Below are 17,421 nucleotides of genomic sequence, written 5' to 3'. Positions count from 1 at the left end.
TGTGCTCTAAGGAAAACAACCCTAGCCTATCCAGTCTGTCTTCATAGCTGAAAAGCTCCAGCCCAGGCAGCATCCTGGTGAATCTCCTCTGCACCCTCTCCAGTGCAATCACATCTTTCCTGTAGTGTGGTGACTAGAACCATACACAGTACTCCAGCTGTGGCCTAACTAGCGTTTTATAGAGCTCCATCATAACCTCCCTGCTCTTATATTCTATGCCATTCCTGGAATGCGTTTTATTACAATAGGTAAAAAAATATAATTTTTTTTCCCTGTATTTGCAGGTATACACTTTTCAAAAATGTTAAGACTACAGCAATAAGTTCCACCAGAATATTTCGGCTTTAAACTTTCAAAAGGTTGTCCCAACTAACCCATTTTTAACTTTCCAAGCGTAGTCTTCCAATTGTTTTGTGTTTTCCTTCCAAGCATCCCTGTTGTCCATCACCTCAGCCAGGTGAACTGCACAGCAAGGAGCACTGACCACTACTGTGTTTGCTATTCTCTGAGAGGTTTCTTGAGTACCCCTTAATCTATATGGCATCACTTGACACTGGAAAACCCTGTCTGGTGTAACAGAAGCTGATTTTTTCTTACCCTGGGGTGTCAGAGGAATTTGACAGTATCCCTCCAAAACATCTGTCTCTTTAAGACACATTGTGTTGCCCACTCAGTCCATACAGTCCTTTAAATGAGAATTTGGGTAGGAGTCTGCCTTCTTCAGCACAGTGACTTTTCTAGAGTCTATGCAAGTTTGAGCTGACCCGCCAGGTTTAGTCATCAAGACCATCTGCAAATTCCAGCTGCCCTGACTAGGTTCATCTAAGCTGCCCTTCAGCATGCATTGTACCTCTGCTTCCACTTGGGCCTGTCTGTCTGGACCTAAGGACGTTGTTTTAAAGGAACGGCTCCCCCTACACCCATATCATGTGTGGCTAAGGTTGTACATCCTGGCTTATCCCTACAAACCTTTTGAAACGTTATGAAAACCCTGGTTAGGACTTCACGCTGTTTTGTCTCTAAGTGCAAAAGCCTATTGTTTAATTTTCCTAACCATTCTGCATTCGCTAATTGGATAGTTGGAGGTTCAATCTGAGAATTTCCTAGGCCTACTTCTGCCTCATCCTCACTATCCTTTTTCTTCTCGACAGTCCCGATTACCTGACCTACCTGTACTGGTTTATCCTCCTCTCTAAGGTAATATGGTTTGAGCGTATTAATGTAACACAACCGGTTCTTTTTCCGGCCACCAGGGGTGTCAATCAAGTAATCTACCTTACCACTCTTGATCACTCCTTATGGACCACTGAACCGTGCTTTTAATGTTATTCCCTGTGACAGTAACAACACTAATACTTCATACCCTGGTTTTATGGTAGGTTGTGGTTTTCCCACCATTTGACAGATGTGGCGTGTTCTACAAAATTGACTCACTTCCTTTGTAAGACCTGGCCAGTAATAATGTTTGCTTATATGTGATTTGGTCTTCCAAATTCCCCTATGTTCTGCAAAAGCAATGTCGTGTGCTAACCTTAATAATCCTTGTCGATATTGAGGTGGTACCACTATCTGTTCAACAACTGTCCAGTCTTCATCTGCAGGTCTATGAGGCGGTCCCCATTTCCTCCTCAAAACCCCGTTTGCCATATAATAGCCTTCTGGAACTCCTTTCGCCTCAGCTTCTGACTGAGCCGTCTGCGCTATTCGGTATATCTCTGGATCAGCTTGCTGTGTTGCAATGATAGACGATCTGTTAAACAACTCATTTGGATTATTTAAATCCCCAAATAAGGTTTCAGATACTTGGCTATCTACTTGTGGTGCCCCTTTTACCTCCGACAATGGATCCTGTTTAGCCATTGCTCGGGTAACTACACACGCAGGAAATATTCCCGGAACTTGTTCCTATAATTGTTCCGTTTCCTTAATTTCATTTGGTTCCTCTGTAACTATAGGAGAAACTGATATTTTTGATCCAGCCAAATCATTTCCTAGGAGTAGATCAATTCCCTTTACTGGTAAACTGTGGACAACACCTACAATAACTATCCCAGATAATAAGTCACTCTCTAGGCGTACTTTATTCAAAGGTACAGCTATATACACTCCACCAATTCTGTTAATTCAAACTTTAGCATTCAAGGCGCTCTCTTGTGGAAACATTATATCGTTCCCCAGCAAGAGTGTTTGGGTTGCTCCTGTGTCACTGAGTATAATGATAGATTTTCCTGCCTCACTTACAGGATATGGAATTACTCTCCCCTTTGACAAAAATTTACTATAACTCTTAGGTACTTTATTCTTAAGCTCTACACTCCTTTTAGTTTTAGTAAATGGTTTCACATTCACAGCTGTCGTTAAAGCTATAATCTGGTCTGCTATACTCTCAGTCAGAGTCTTTTCCTCTGCACTAACTTTGCATACCCCAACAAGTCCTATGGGCTTACCTCGCAAATTCCAGCACTCTGAACAAAGATGACCCGTTTTGTTGCAATGATAATACCTTGGCTTGCGAACCTCACTTCTACCCTCAGCACCTTTCTTTCTGACCTGAGGAGGTGATCCTGGGGCATTCCCAGCTGTTCCTTTTTGTCCCTGGCTATTTGCCTTCCTTTCACTCTCCCACTTTCTATCCTTCTCGGGTTTATGGGGGTGACGGACAAAATAGATTGGCTTATTCAGAAGCTCAAAATCATCAGCAATCTCTGCTACTTGCCTAGCTTTCAAAACTTTCAGGTTATCTGAGTTCTCACTACTGAAGGAATAGAGTTTTTAAACTGTTCTAAGAGAATCAATTCTCAAAGGTTCTCATATCTGGTTTCTATCTTTACTGCCCGTATCCAACGGTCAAAATTCATTCGTTTCACCCTCTCAAATTCTAAATATGTCTGCCCAGTCAATCTCCCTAAGTTCCTAAACTTCTGACGGTAAGCTTCAGAGACTAACTCATACGCAGTGGGAATAGCCTTTTTTGCCATTTCATAATCTGCAGAAACCTCTTCAGATAGCATGGCATAAGTTTTATGAGCTCTGCCTACCAGCCTGCCTGGGATAAGCAGTTTCCTGCTTTCTTTTCACCACTTCATCTGTTTGGCCATTTTTTCAAAAGATATGAAAAATGCCTCTATGTCCCTTTCCTCGAACTTAGGGAGAGCCTGTATAAATTTAAACAACTTTTCACTGGGTCCTGAGCTAAATTCAGATTCTTCCTGACCTGAATTTCCCTAGATTTAAGACTACCCCGTGTCTTAGTTCCATCTCTTTTAGCCTAAATTCCCTCTCTTCTCTTTCACTTTCTCTCCAAAATGCTCTCTCTTTCTCCCTTTCCTCTTTTTCCAATTGAGGTTGTTTTAATGCTATTGCTTTCTTTTTCCAGTTGAAGCTCCAGTTTTTTTCATTTCTAACTGAATCCTAGCCAATTCCACTGCATTACTCTTGGACCTACTACCTTCTTGTCTCTTGTATTCCCTTTCTTGTTCCTCGTATTGCCCTTCATCTGTATCATCATCATCATCGACTAATTCCAGATGTTCGGCTATTATGTCAATTATCTCTGCTTTTTTGGCACCTGATTTCAATTCCAACTCCAATTTCGCTGCCAATTCTTTTAATTTGTTCTTAGTTAAAGTTATCAAGTCACTCAGGAAAACATTCTGCTTTCCCTAAAACTCTGCTACAACCACAAATGCCATTACAATGGTATAGACTGTACCTTATTCTACAAGAGACCTGGTTCTTTTATTTTCTTTGTAATTGGTGTCAGATTTAGATCCCAACAATCGAGTTTCCAATTAATATGATCCCAGACTTGAGAGCAATGAATATGATGCCAAACGCAGGACCCCAATTTAAATATGTTATCCCAGAGACAAGTAATTACTATGATTCTAATTGCGAGCCCTCCAAATTAGTCTGATTCTGATCCCAGACGCGAGTCACCGAATTAAATATGATTCAACTGCGAGCGAGCCCCCAATTAAGATATGATTCAAACCCCAAGAAACCCAATTAATATGTGATTCAAATCTCGAGCAAGCCCTCAATTAAAATTTTACGACTGACCGCTCCAGTCAAAGCCCCCAATCAAAATATATGATTCTGATTGTGGTGGGAGAAACGCACTGTTAATTCAATCCCGTCCCTCCACAGATCGCCTAACATATCATTTTTAAACTTTCCAAATTAAAGGAAGACCCAGCCAAATTGTGCTATCTATTAACCCCCGAATGAGGCTAACCAAACCAGGTGTCTTTAAATCAACAAATTAACTGTTTAATTAGGAAAACTAAATTCTTAAACACTACTAAGACAGAAACAACAGCAAAAATAGAAAAATTAGAGTCCTTGCACTTTTATGCTCCTGCTGGAGGTGAAAAAGTCCAATGTTGCTTGACGTCCTCACAGCTGTCCTATGGGGAGAAAAAAAAAGTTCTTCAACAGTAGAACAGTCTGTAGTCTAATTCCAGCAGTAAGTGATGCTTTCCTTCACCAGCGATGAATTTCCACAATTAGCAACTTGCAAACACTTTTTAAAAGAACCTATTTGGCTTTAGAATTTTTGAGAGATAAAAGATTGTCACAGTTTAACGTCCCATCCTTCAATTTAAATTATCAGAGATCTCTGTTTTGGCTTGACGTTTTTTTTAGAATTTTGAGAGATAATAAGTAAACAGACTAATTCTCTTCCTTCAGTTTAAATGGTCTGTTTCTCCTTTCAGGTGTTAACACACAGCTCTGTGTCCCCAGCTGTAACAGTCTGTTTTCAACTAAAAAGCCAGCTCAAAAAATAATTGCAACATTGTATATCCGGTCTTTGGTCCCTGAATGGCTGTTGCCGGGTAACCAGGATGCATTCTTTGAAGCTGGTTGGTTCCCTTTCCGTATGCTTGTATCTAATGGCAACCAAAATGCACTTTCTCTAACTCCTGAGGTTTGCTTTCTTAAAGCAGTACGGCTCCTTTGCTATCTTAAAGACACACCACATACTTTCCAGAGAAAAAAAAAGACAGGATCATGACAACAGGTACAGAAAATAATCAAAAATACTTAAAGTAATGCTGGCTTTTATATCTAAAGCACTAGCATGCAAGGGGTAGATGTCATGCTTCAGCTATAACAGTCTGGACACCACACCTTAGGAAGGATATATTGGGCATGAAGGGAGTGCAGCACCAAGGCTGCTTAGACAGCACCTTCCAAACGCACGACCTCTACCAGCTTGAAGGACAAGGGCAGCAGATGCATGGGAACACCACCAACTGCTGTTCCCCTCCAAGCCACATACCATCCTGACTTTGAACTATATCGCTGTTCTTTCACTGTCGCCGGGTCAAAATCCTGGAACTCCCTTCCGAATAGCAGTGTGGGTGTACCTACCCCACATGGACTCAGCGGTTCAAGACGGTGGCTCATCAGCACCTTCCCATGGGCAATTAGTGATGGGCAATAAATGCTGTCCGAGCCCACATCCCATGAACGAATATTTTAAAAAAGTGTAGATTTACTAGACTACCTGAACACCAAGGGTTAACTTACAAGGAGCGATTATACTAACTATGGTTGTACTCCTTGAAATTTAGAAGGTTATGGAGTGATCTGATCGAAGTTTTCAAGATATTAAAGGGAACTGATCGAGTAGATAGAGAGAAGCTATTTCCACTGTTGGGGAGCCTAGAACTAAAGGGAATAGCCTAAAATTTAGAGACAGACCTTTTAGGAATGAAATTAGGAAACACTTCTACACACAAAGGGTGGTAGACATTTGGAACTTTTTTCTGCAAACAACAATTGATATTAGATCTATTGTAAATTTTAAATCTGAGGTTAATAGATCTTTGTTATCAAAAGGTATTAAGGGATATGGAGCAAAGGTGGGTATGTGGAGTTACGTCGCAGATCAGCCATGATCTCATTGAAAGGCAGAACAGGCTTGAGGAACTAAATGGCTCCAGTTCCTATGTTTCTTGAAGTCTGCATTTGTACTATTCATCTGCCAAAGTGAGATATGTTCACATATATATTTGCAGATTCAGGTACCACACATGAACACAGAGCACCACTTGTGGTGTTTCTAGCTGATTTGTTAGTAGGAGTTATGGGGACTAAGTGCAAGGAAAAATAGTACAATCATTGCAGTCCCCATTACCACTATATGTTACTTAAGATAAATCAGTTTCATTGATAGATTTAGTTTCTCAGTTCTATCAAACTGATGTCTGGGAATGATTTTTATATGTCCAAATTGCACTAAATTGTCATTTATTTGCTTTTTTAAAAAGTGTGGTTTAATGTATTTTTATCTTTTGTTTAGGAAACTGTTCATGTAAAATGCAATCGTTCTGGTCATACAGTAGTGAACAAGATGTTTGAGTTTGACCGGTAAGTTATAAGATGATTAACAGAATTATTCAGTCACCACATAACAGAACAATCCATCATACAATGAGGGAAACATCTTAGGTCACTGTTTAAGAGATGATTGTTAAATGCATGGCAATTTTTATGCTTCCATTGTATGCAAAGATAGAATATAAATATAAAATAAAGTTAGGCTCATATATACTGTAAATAATAAGGCCATGAAAGTCCATGGGAAAGTGACTTCCAGTGCTGATCATGCCAGAGTGGGAGGGCACCTAAATTGTATGGGACTGACAGACATGCACACTATTAAGGACTAGAGGTACATCTCCAGTGCCCACCAGTCTATGTTGCCACAAAACCTGGTGCTTGGCTGCCTGCCATTGGGATGGCTTGTCCACATGCTCATCATCCCAACTTTCTTGTACCTTCTACATGCTTCCAGTATAAGGGAGCTGATTATTTTGAATTTTTAAAAAATATTTTGTGAGTCCTATTGTATGATTGCCTTTAAGAGTGATGTCCCTTTAAGATCTTAGTATGCTAATGAGCTAAGTACAGAATGCAGCCATGTGACTAAGAGCCACAGTCACTCTCCAACTGTAACACCCAGAGTAAGGTTCTGTAAATAACTGTGCACTGTGTATGATAGTTAACTGTTAATAAACCTGTTTTGAGATCTTCAAGCAACTGAACTCCACGCATCTCATTTACATTGCATCAGACAACATAAAAAGAGCTTATTGTATGGTGGCAGCTCCTCATTACCTGGTGGCAGCTGCGTTGAGAAGACAGAATCCAAGGTTGAAGACCACAGGTAAAACAGCTTTAAATCTACCCTTTTACAGCCAGAAGAGAGAAAGTTAAAAAGAAATACTGGCCCAAACAATAAAAAAAAACTTACCCCCAGCTGTAGAAGACAGAGCTCTGAGTGACAAGCTGCAAATCAATCATTATGAACGGGTGAGTCATTGTGCCGTTGGTAGAGGAATCCCAGTAAACAAAAGCACTGAAGTGCTTCGAAAATTGATTTTTTTAAAAAAAATCTCTGTGGTAGTGAAAATGGGGAAGACCTGTCTCCTTTCCCAGGCTGATCGAAGTCGGCGCTATTACAGGAGGCGCCCGACAGCAAAATGTCCGGGAATCCTCCATTCACGCATCTCGTAGCTAAAGCTTTAAAAAAAATCATCAAACCACTCGAGCATGAAGAGCTTTCATTCACTCAGCTGGAGTTTAAAAAACCCATAAGACCACTCAAGTGTGAAGAATTGCCGATTGAACGGCTGTATAAACAAACTCCAGCAGAGAGAAAAAGCATTTGAAATGCCTACAGCACAGCTGTGTAAACAGAGAGAGTGCTGGAAGCTAGATAAACAGACAAGCACTGCTAAACACATGTTCCTGTCAACCATAGAGTCATAGAGTTATACAGCACAGAAACAGGCCCTTCAGCCCATCGTGTCTATGCTGGCCATCAAGCACCTATCTATTCTAATTCCATTTTCCAGTACATGGCCCATAGCCTTGTATGCTATGTGCACATCTAAATACTTGTTAAATGTTATGAGGGTACCTTCCTCTACTACCCCTTCAGGCAGTATGTTCCAGATTCCAACCACCCTCTAAGTGAATTTTTTTTTCCTTAAATCCCCTCTAAACCTCCTGCCCTTTACCTTAAATCTATGCCTCCTGGTTATTGACCCCTCCGCTAAGGGAAAAAGTTTCTCCCTATCTGCCCTATCTATGCCCCTCATAATTTTGTATATCTCGATCAGGTCCCCCCTCAGCCTTCTCTGCTCTTAGGAAAGCAACCCTAGCCTATCCAGTCTCTCTTCATAGCTAAAATGCTCCAGCCAGGCAAAATCCTGGTGAATCTCCTCTGCACTCTTTCCAGTGCAATCACATCCTTCCTATAGTGTGGCGACCAGAACTGTACACAGTACTCCAGCTGTGGCCTAACTAGCGTTTTATACAGCTCCGTCATAACCTCCCTGTTCTTATATTCTATGCCTTGGCTAATAAAGGCAAGTATCCCATATGCCTTCCTAACCACCTTATCTACCTGTGCTGCTGCCTTCGGTGATCTATGGACAGTGATTTATGGACGGCACAGTGGCGCAGTGGTTAGCACCGCAGCCTCACAGCTCCAGCGACCCGGGTTTAGTTCTGTATACTGCCTGTGTGGAATTTGCAAGTTCTCCTTTTGACTGTGTGGGTTTCCGCCGGGTGCTCAAGTTTCCTCCTGCAGCCAAAGACTTGCAGGTTGATAGGTAAATTGGCCATTGTAAATTGCCCCTAGTGTAGGTAGGTGGTAGGAAATATGGGATTAATGTAGGATTAGTATAAATGGGTGGTTGTTGGTCTGCGCAGACTCGGTGGGCCGATGGGCCTGTTTCAGTGCTGTACCTCTAAATAAAGTACACCAAGGTCCCTCTGACTTCCTATGATCCTACCATCCATTGTATATTTTCCTGAATTGTTAGTCCTCCCAAAATGCATCACCTCACACTTCTCAGGATTAAATTCCATCTGCCACTGCTCTGCTCATCTTACCAGCCCATCTATATTGTCCTGTATTCTAAGGCTTTCCTCCTCACTATTCACGACACCACCAATTTTCCTGTCATCTGTGAACTTGCTGACCATACCTCCTATATTCACATACAAATCATTAATGTACACTACAAACAGCAAGGGTCCCAGCGCGGATCCCTGCGGTACTCTCTGGTCACAGGCTTCCAATCGCAAAAACAACACTCGACCATCGCCCTCTGCCTCCTGCCACTAAGCCAATTTTGGATCCAGTTTGCCAAATTGCCCTGGATCCCATGGGCTGTTACCTTCTTGACCACTCTCCCATGTGGGACCTTATCAAAAGCCTTACTGAAGTCCATGTAGACTACATCAATTGCTTTACCCTCGTCTACACACCTATTCATGGCCTCAAAAAATTAAATTTGTTAGACACCATCTCCCCCTGACAAAGCCATGCTGACTATCCTTGATTAATCCATGCCCCTCCAAGTGGAAATTAATCCTGTCCCTCAGAACTTTTTCCAATAGTTTCCCTACCGCTGATGTTAGACTCACTGGCCTATAATTACCTGGTTTATCCCTGCTACCCTTCTTGAATAATGGTACCATATTCACTGTCCTCCAGTCCTCTTGCACCTCTCCTGTGGCCAGAGAGGATTTGAAAATTTGTGTCAGAGCCCCTGCAATCTCCTCCCTTCCCTCACATCGCAGCCTGGGATACATGAAGGGTCACTGACCTAAAACGTTCAATAATTTCAGAGCATGACAGGCTTCCATTTTCATTTTTATTTTTTGTTCTTTTTCCTTTTTCTGTTTTATTTTAGTTTGTTTCTACTGTGCCTACCCACGGTTTTTTTCATGTTTGTGCTTGGGGCCAGGCTGCTCAGTTTTCTGTCCATTAACACCCTCTCTGTACTAATGCTTTGTCTTTCAGCACACCATTAACATAACATTTGCCTTTGCTCCATGACCCTTCTGGTCAGTTATTCTCTGTGACCTTGTCCTAACAACACTTCTTTTGTTATCTCTTGCCCCACCCCCGCTTTTCTTGCTTAAAACCTTGGACATTTCTAATATCTGCCAGTTCTGATGAAGGGTCACTGACCTGAAACGTTAACTCTGCTTCTCTCTCCACAGATGCTGCCAGACCTGCTGAGTATTTTCACCATTTCTTGTTTGTATGTCTGGGATACATCTCCTCTGGACCTGGGGATTTATCCACTTTTAAGCCTGCTGAAACTGCTAATCCCTCCTCCCTTTCAATACTAATTTGTTCAAGTATATCACAGTCCCCCTCCCTGATCGCTACCCTACATCGTCTTTCTCTACAGTGAACACAGATGAAAAGTAATCATTCAAAACCTCACCTACTTCCTCTGGCTTCACACACAGATTGCCACTTTGATCCATAATGGGCCCTACTCTTTCCCTGGTTATCCTCTTGCCCTTTATATACTTAAACGCTTTGGGATTTTCCTTTATCTTGCCCGCCAGTGTTTGTTCATGCCCCCTCTTCGCTCTCCTAATTACTTTTTTAAGTACCCCCTACACTTTCTATACTCCTCTAGGGCCTCCACTGTTTTCAGTGCTCTGAATCTGCCATAAGCCTCCTTTTCTTCCTTATCCAATCCTCTATATCCCTTGACATCCAGGGTTCCCTGGACTTGTTGGTCCTACCCGTCACCTTTACGGGAACATGTTGGCCCTGAACTCTCACTCTTTCCTTTTTGAATGACTCCCACTGGTCTGATGTAGACTTTCCTACAAGTAGCTGCTCCCAGTCCCACTTTAGCTACATCCTGTTTTATTATATTGAAATCGGCCTTCCCCCAATTCAGTGCCTTTATTTCTGGTCCATCTTCGTCCCTTTTCATAATTGCCTTTAATCTTACAGAGTTATGGTCACTATCCCCGAAATGCTCCCCCACTGACACTTATACCACTTGTCCGGCTTCATTACGTAAGATTAGGTCCAGTACCGCCCCTTCTCTTGTAGGACTTTCTATGTGCTGCATCAAAAAGCTCTCCTGTATGCATTTTAAGAATTCCGCCCCCTTTAAGCCTTTTGCACTAAGACTATCCCAGTTGATACAGGGGAAGTTGAAATCACCTACTATTACCTACTATTATTACCCTATTATTTTTACACCTCTCTGAGATTTGCCTATATATGTGCTCCTCTATCTCGCCCTGACTGTTTGGAGGCCTGTAGTATATGCCCAGCAAAGTGGTTGCCCCCTTTTTGTTTTTAAGTTCTACCCAAATGGCCTCATTTGAGGAACCTTCTAAGAGATCATCCCTCCTTACTGCAGTAGTTTACTCCTTGATCAATAGTGCAATGCCACCTCCTCTTTTACCACCCCCCCCTGCCTCGTGTCGCGCCTCAAGATTCTATACCCTGGAATATTGAGCTGCCAGTCCTGCCCTTCCCTCAACAATGTCTCTGTGATAGCAATAATATCATATTCCCATGTGTTATTCAGTATCCTCAATTCATCTGCCTTACTGGTAAGACTCCTTGCGTTAAGATAGATGCAATCCAGCCTTGCAGTATTCGCTTGTGCCTTAACAGGTCTATATTTGCTCTGCCTTCCAGACTAACTTAGTTTCTCTTCTGTATTTGGCTGTGCATCACCCCCTACTGTACCTCCACTCTGTATTCCATTCCCCCTGCCAAATTAGTTTAAACCCCTCCAACAGCACTAGCAAACATCCCTGCAAGGATGTTGGTCCCTTTCTGGTTCAGGTGCAACCCGTCCGACTTGTGCAGGTCCCACCTTCGCCAGAAACCGACCCAGTGATCCAGGAAAATAAAGCCCTTCCTCCTGCACCATCTCTTCAGCCACGCATTCATCTGCTCTCTCCTATTCCTAGACTCATTAGCACATGGCACCGTGAGTAATCCAGAGATTACAACCTTTGAGGTTCTGCTTTTTAATCTGCTAACTAGCTCCCTAAATTCTTGTTGCAGGACCTCATCCGGCTTTCTACCTATGTTGTTGGTACCAATGTGAACCCACGACCTCTGACTATTCACCCTCCCCCTTCAGGATGTCTTGCAGCCGCTCCGTGACATCCTTGACCCTAGCACCAGGAAGGCAACATACCATCCTGGAGTCACGTTTGCGGCCACAGAAATGCCTATCTGTACCCCTTACAAAAGAATCCCCTATCACTATAGCTCTCCCACTCTTTTTCCTTCCCTCCTGTGCAGCTGAGCTACCCATGGTGCCACAGACCTGGCTGTTGCTGCATTCCCCTGAGAAGCCATCTCCTTCAACAATATCCAAAGCAGAAAATTTGTTAGAGTGGGAGATGGACCCAGGGGACTCCTGCACTATCTGCCTAGTTCTTCTACTCTGTCTGGTGGTCACCCATTCCCTTTCTGCCTGAGCAGTCTTTACCTGTGATGTGACCACCCCCTTGTACGTGCTAGATGCGATGATCTTAGCCTCGCGGATGCTCCACAGTGTCCCCAGCTGCTGCTCCAGACCTGAAACATGGATTTTGAGTAGCTGCAGCTGGAGACACTTCCTGCATATGTGTTCGCTCTGGGCATTGGAAGTGTCCTTGACTTCCTACATTTCACAGGAGTAGCACTCCACGTTGCCGAGCTGCCCTGCCATGACTTATCCTTAATTTACTCCCTAAATTACTCAAAAACTAGAGATTATTTACACTATGGACCTTGATTCCCTAAAAAACACTACTTACTATATAAAAAAACTGTAGACCTTACCTTTCTCTTTACTTTAGTTACTAATCCAGCTATTTAGAGTTATTCCCTAACAGTGGTTACTCACCAACCAATCATCTTGCAGCTTTCTTGCAATGTCACTGTTTAATTTGTTTTCAAACTCTCGCTGTTTCCAGCTCACTGAGTGAACTCTCGCTCTCTCTCTCCCAGTCTCTTTATGCTCTGGTTCCGCTTTCGCTGTTTCCCGTGCCAGAGACCTGCACAAACGCAAGCTGATACATGAAGTCCAAAGCTGCCAAGAGAGCTTTTTAAAGGGGAAACAGTGCAGAGTCATAAAGCAAGTTTTAAAGCAAAAGAACAGCAGGAAGATGGATACCAAATTTCCCAGCATGAACTGGAAGACCTTCGATATTCTATCCAAGTTCCAACTGTTCAAACAAAGAATGTAGTTATCCTTCACAGACCAAGCAATGGTAGAACCAGACAGACAGGCTGTGAAGATACTGACAGCAATCGGAAATGAAGGATTACACAGAATCAACACTTCTGTATTATCTGATGAGGATCAGAAAGATCCCACAAAAATATGGAAAGTGCGAGAAGATCAGCTCCAATTACGAGTGAATTTTCGAATTCAGCCTCTGGAATTGGTGTCCTACAGGCAACAGCCACAGTAATCAATAGACCAGTTCGTCAGTAGATGCCATAGTAAGGGTAATGAATGCGATTTCTCAGAAGCTGAGCTGTCAGACCTAATAATGGAGCTGGTGATCGTATCGACACCCATTGAAGCGTTTCAGAAGACCTTTTGGGGAAATAGAAAAGTCACAGCATTAATGCGCTGCTTGAAGATGACAGGAAATATGAAGCTATTGTAGCTAGACAGCAGCACCTGCAAGCACTAGGTGCAGGCAATAGTATCGACACAATAACGAGGTCGTAAAGAGCAAACAAGCTGTGTGGTAAGTGTGGTTGGTCCCGCATTTCACGATCTGTGCAAGGCATGCGGTGTAAAAGGGCACTGGGCAGGCCTATGCAGGAATTCTGGCTCCAAAGACACAGCCAGAAGTCATGGTCGGACACTAACAAACAGACGACAGGTGCAGCAGCAGGGCAACAACAGCAAGGAAAGTGCCAGAGACCTGCACAAACGCAAGCTGATACATGAAGTCCACAGCGAAACGCACCTGAGACAAGAACCAGAGAGAAACAATTCTCAGCCAAAGGCGAACAGGTGTTCCACATTGTGAACCTGACACATCATGTTGATGAAGTCAAACAACTGGAAGTTTTTGCCACTATTAACATCATGTGCCCAAAGAAAGCTGGCAAAGAAAGCTCAGGGTCAAGATTGACACCGGCGCTAGTGCAAATATCCTATCAGTCCGAATCCTCAAAGATATGTACTGGAGTCATTGGGAATCAATGGTACAAGTGACAACTGCCAAGTCATCTGCATGCAACAGATCATCCATCCCTTGCAATGGCACATTAACAATACAATGCAGACACGGCAAGTCGGCATGGAAACAACAAATGTTCTACCTAGTAGACACAAGTGGACCAGCAGTGGCAGGACTAACAGCGTGTAAGGATCTCAACATCATAACCATCCACGAGGTCACCAAGGTACCCATTACAGCAGAAGAGACCAAGGGTACCCGCATTGAGTCGGTCTACAACCTACAACAAATGTACCCAGACTGGTTCGACACATAGGAAATTTCAAAGGCGATGCCGTACTGCACCTCAGAGAGGATGCAATTCCATCAATTGACCCTCCCAGAAAGTGCAGCGTGCACATAAAAGAAATGCTTAAGCGCAAGTTAGATGACATGGAACGCAATGGCATCACCTGCGTTGTGCATCATCACGCAGACTGGTGCAGCTCAATCATATGCGTACTGCAGAAGGTTGGAGCAATTAGGGTATGTCTAGATCCGAGGCGTCTGAACCTCTCCCTAAAGTGATGCCCCCACAAGATTCCAACATTAGAGGAATTGAATCCCAAGTTCAAAGGAGGCAAATTCTTCTCCAAGTTGGGTGCCAAACATGGATATTGTTTGTACACCTAACTAAGGAATCTCAAGAAGTCACTACCTGCAGGACACCATTTGGAAGATACTACTTCCAGAGACTACCCTTCGGCTTATCTGTCAGTCAAGATCTGATCCAGCAACATATGGACAGAATTATAGAGAACGTGCCTGGTTGCATATGCATTGCCAATGACATTACGGTAATGGGGCAAAACCAAAGAAGAACATGATCAAAATCTCCATTCCCTGATGGCAGTAGCTTGTCGCGAAGGGCTCATTTTTAACAGCAAGAAGTGCCAGGTGAATGTAAGTCAGATCAATTTCTTTGGCTCCATCTATTCTGGTTGCGGAACCCGTCCTGACCCAGGCAAAATTGAAGATGCAAGGCATATGCCTACCCCCAAGACAAAGAAGACCTCCAGAGATGTCTTGGATTTTTCAACTTTTTGGCATCATAAATTTCTAATTTTTCTGACAAAGCATCATCGCTGAGAGAGCTTTTAAAAAAAAAGGAGGACCTCAGCATATGTTTGAGTTCCTCAAACAAGCATTTTCAGCAGAAATCTTTACCCTGCAGTACTACAACCCAAGGAAAAAGGCAATCCTGGAAGTCAGCCCCTCACAGAAAGGGCTAGGAGTGTGCATCTTATAGGATGGCAAACCAATTGCATTCAGGTCCAAATTTTTATCCTCAGCACAATCCAATTACTCAAACATAGAGTGTGAAACCCTTGCTCTGGTGTTTGGGATCACAAGGTTCCACTTCTGCCTGTTCGGCAAGCAGTTCACGGTGGAAACTGACTACAAACCACTGGAAATGATCTGATGCAAACCATTGACAAGTGCACCACCTTGACTACTGCGGCTGTTAGTGAAGGTACACGGTACGACTTCGACATCTGCTACAAACCGGGTACTAAAATGGTCACCTCGGATACACTGAGCAGATTGCCAAATCTGAATAAGAATGAAGAAGTTCCACTGGATCTACAAGTGGACAGCATGGACATCGGGGTGGAAGATGTGCTCAAAGTCGACTTATTGCATTTCAGTCAGCACAAATGTGACCAACTACAATCAGAAACAGCAAATAATCCACAACTGAAGGCACCGTGGATAGTCATCATGGAAGGCTGGCCTGACATGGTAAAAGAGGTGCCAGAAGCCCTCAGATGCTTCTGGTCTTACAGAGATTAACTCGGTATCTCGAGAGGCATCACCTTCAAGGGAAAACATGTAATTGTGCCCAAAGCTGTCCGAGAGGACATCTTATCACAACTTCACCAAAGCCATATGGGTATTGAACGAACAAGACGACTGGCACGAGACACTGTTTATCGGCCAGGGATCAATAATGACATCGAAAGGTTAGTGAAGGTGTGTGAGGCATGCCAGAGCCACCAGCTACAACAACACAAAGAACCTCTACATCCTTGCGAAATTCCGTCAGACCCTTGGTCCAAAATCGCCGCTGACCTATTCTCCATTTCGTAAATGGAGAAGACTTTATCTTAGTCACTATTTCTCCAAATTTCCAATTGTCAGACAGGTAAAAGACACTTCAAGTGCGGTTGTCGCAGACACATTGAGTGCCTTATTCAGTCTACTCGGTGCACCTGAAGAAATAATTTCTGACAATGGGCCACAGTATATGGGCAAACCTTTCAGGTTATGTGTGCCAAATTGGGTGTCCTCTCCACATTACCCTTGGCCTAACCGTCTCGCTGAGCGAATGGTCTGCACAGTCAAAACATTTATCCTAAAGTGTAGGGCAACAAAACAAGATTTTTGTGTTGCCATGTACCACCTCAGGGCTACACCTATGGCTTACCGTCACCAGCAGAGATCATGTTTAGCAGACAAGTGCGGATGACTCTGTCAAGGCATCATCTATCCAAATTCTCCGAGATGCAAGAGACACTGCTCGAAAAACGGGAGAATGAAGATGGTGCATGACCGACACGCAGGGGTGGAGCTACCAAAGCTACATGTAGGACAAAAGGTCAGGGTCATACCCCCCACAATGACAACATGGTTGCCTGCAGAGTTGCTGGAGTTTGCAGTGAACCTAGGTCCTACGAGATTACAACATCTAACGGAGCAGTGTTGAGAAGGAACCGAAGCCAACTGAGAGAGGTGTGCAATACTCCAATTGCTCACAGCGGACTCGAGGGAGCATGCTCCGGTGGTGGGGGTGTGACAGATCAACAGGACGGCAGCCAACGCAGACAACATGCCTGCAAATCCAGGACAGCCAAGGGAGAAATCCACTCCCACAGAAGGTTATACCTTAACCAGATATAGAAGAGCTGTCAAACCACTAAAATATGGACTCTTAAGCCTCTACATTTGTAAATTTCACAATCTCTATACCTGTGTAAATAATTTTGATATGTATTTTTTACTTTTAACATACAAGACTTATCTTTGGAAAGAAAGGGGATGTTGTATGATTGCCTTTAAGAGTGATGTCCCTTTAACGCCTTAGTATGCTAATGAGCTAAGTACCAGGATGCATTCATGTGACTTGAAGCCAGAGTCACTCTTCAACTGTAACACCCAGAGTAGGGATCTGTAAATAGTTAGCTCTGTACTGTATCTGATAGTTAGCTATTAAGAAACCGGTTTTGAGATTGTCAAGCAACTGGATTCTGTGCATCTCATTTATGTTGCATCAGACAACATAAAAGGAACTCACTAAATGGTGGCAGCTCCCCATTACAAGTCCTAGCCTGAACCACCATGGGATGCCCATTACCACCATATGGAGCCCAGTATATCACACCTCTC

The 17,421-nt window shown here is 43.2% G+C and overlaps 2 protein-coding genes across 10 annotated transcripts in view; both read left to right on the top strand.

Annotated features, from left to right (window-relative positions):
* kif25 (kinesin family member 25) overlaps positions 1–17,421 on the top strand; it is a 271,160-nt gene that overhangs the window by 114,551 nt on the left and 139,188 nt on the right. For 8 of the 9 annotated variants that reach the window (XR_010976175.1, XR_010976172.1, XR_010976173.1 and 5 more), the window contains exons 8-9: positions 6,311–6,378; positions 7,085–7,177. Coding sequence is in view for 3 of the 9 variants with exons in the window: in XM_068044632.1 (XP_067900733.1) it covers positions 6,311–6,378; positions 7,085–7,177 (161 nt within the window). In the remaining 6 variants the exon portion in view is untranslated. The remainder of the gene's footprint in view (positions 1–6,310; positions 6,379–7,084; positions 7,178–17,421) is intronic. The other variant, XR_010976174.1, reaches the window with a different exon arrangement.
* Positions 1–17,421, top strand: part of afdna (afadin, adherens junction formation factor a) — a 598,271-nt gene that overhangs the window by 444,339 nt on the left and 136,511 nt on the right. The window lies entirely within an intron of this gene.

The sequence above is a fragment of the Heterodontus francisci genome, chromosome 13, assembly GCF_036365525.1.
Source record: "Heterodontus francisci isolate sHetFra1 chromosome 13, sHetFra1.hap1, whole genome shotgun sequence".
NCBI classification, from domain to species: domain Eukaryota; kingdom Metazoa; phylum Chordata; class Chondrichthyes; order Heterodontiformes; family Heterodontidae; genus Heterodontus; species Heterodontus francisci.
This window is presented reverse-complemented; position numbering and strand designations above follow the sequence as displayed.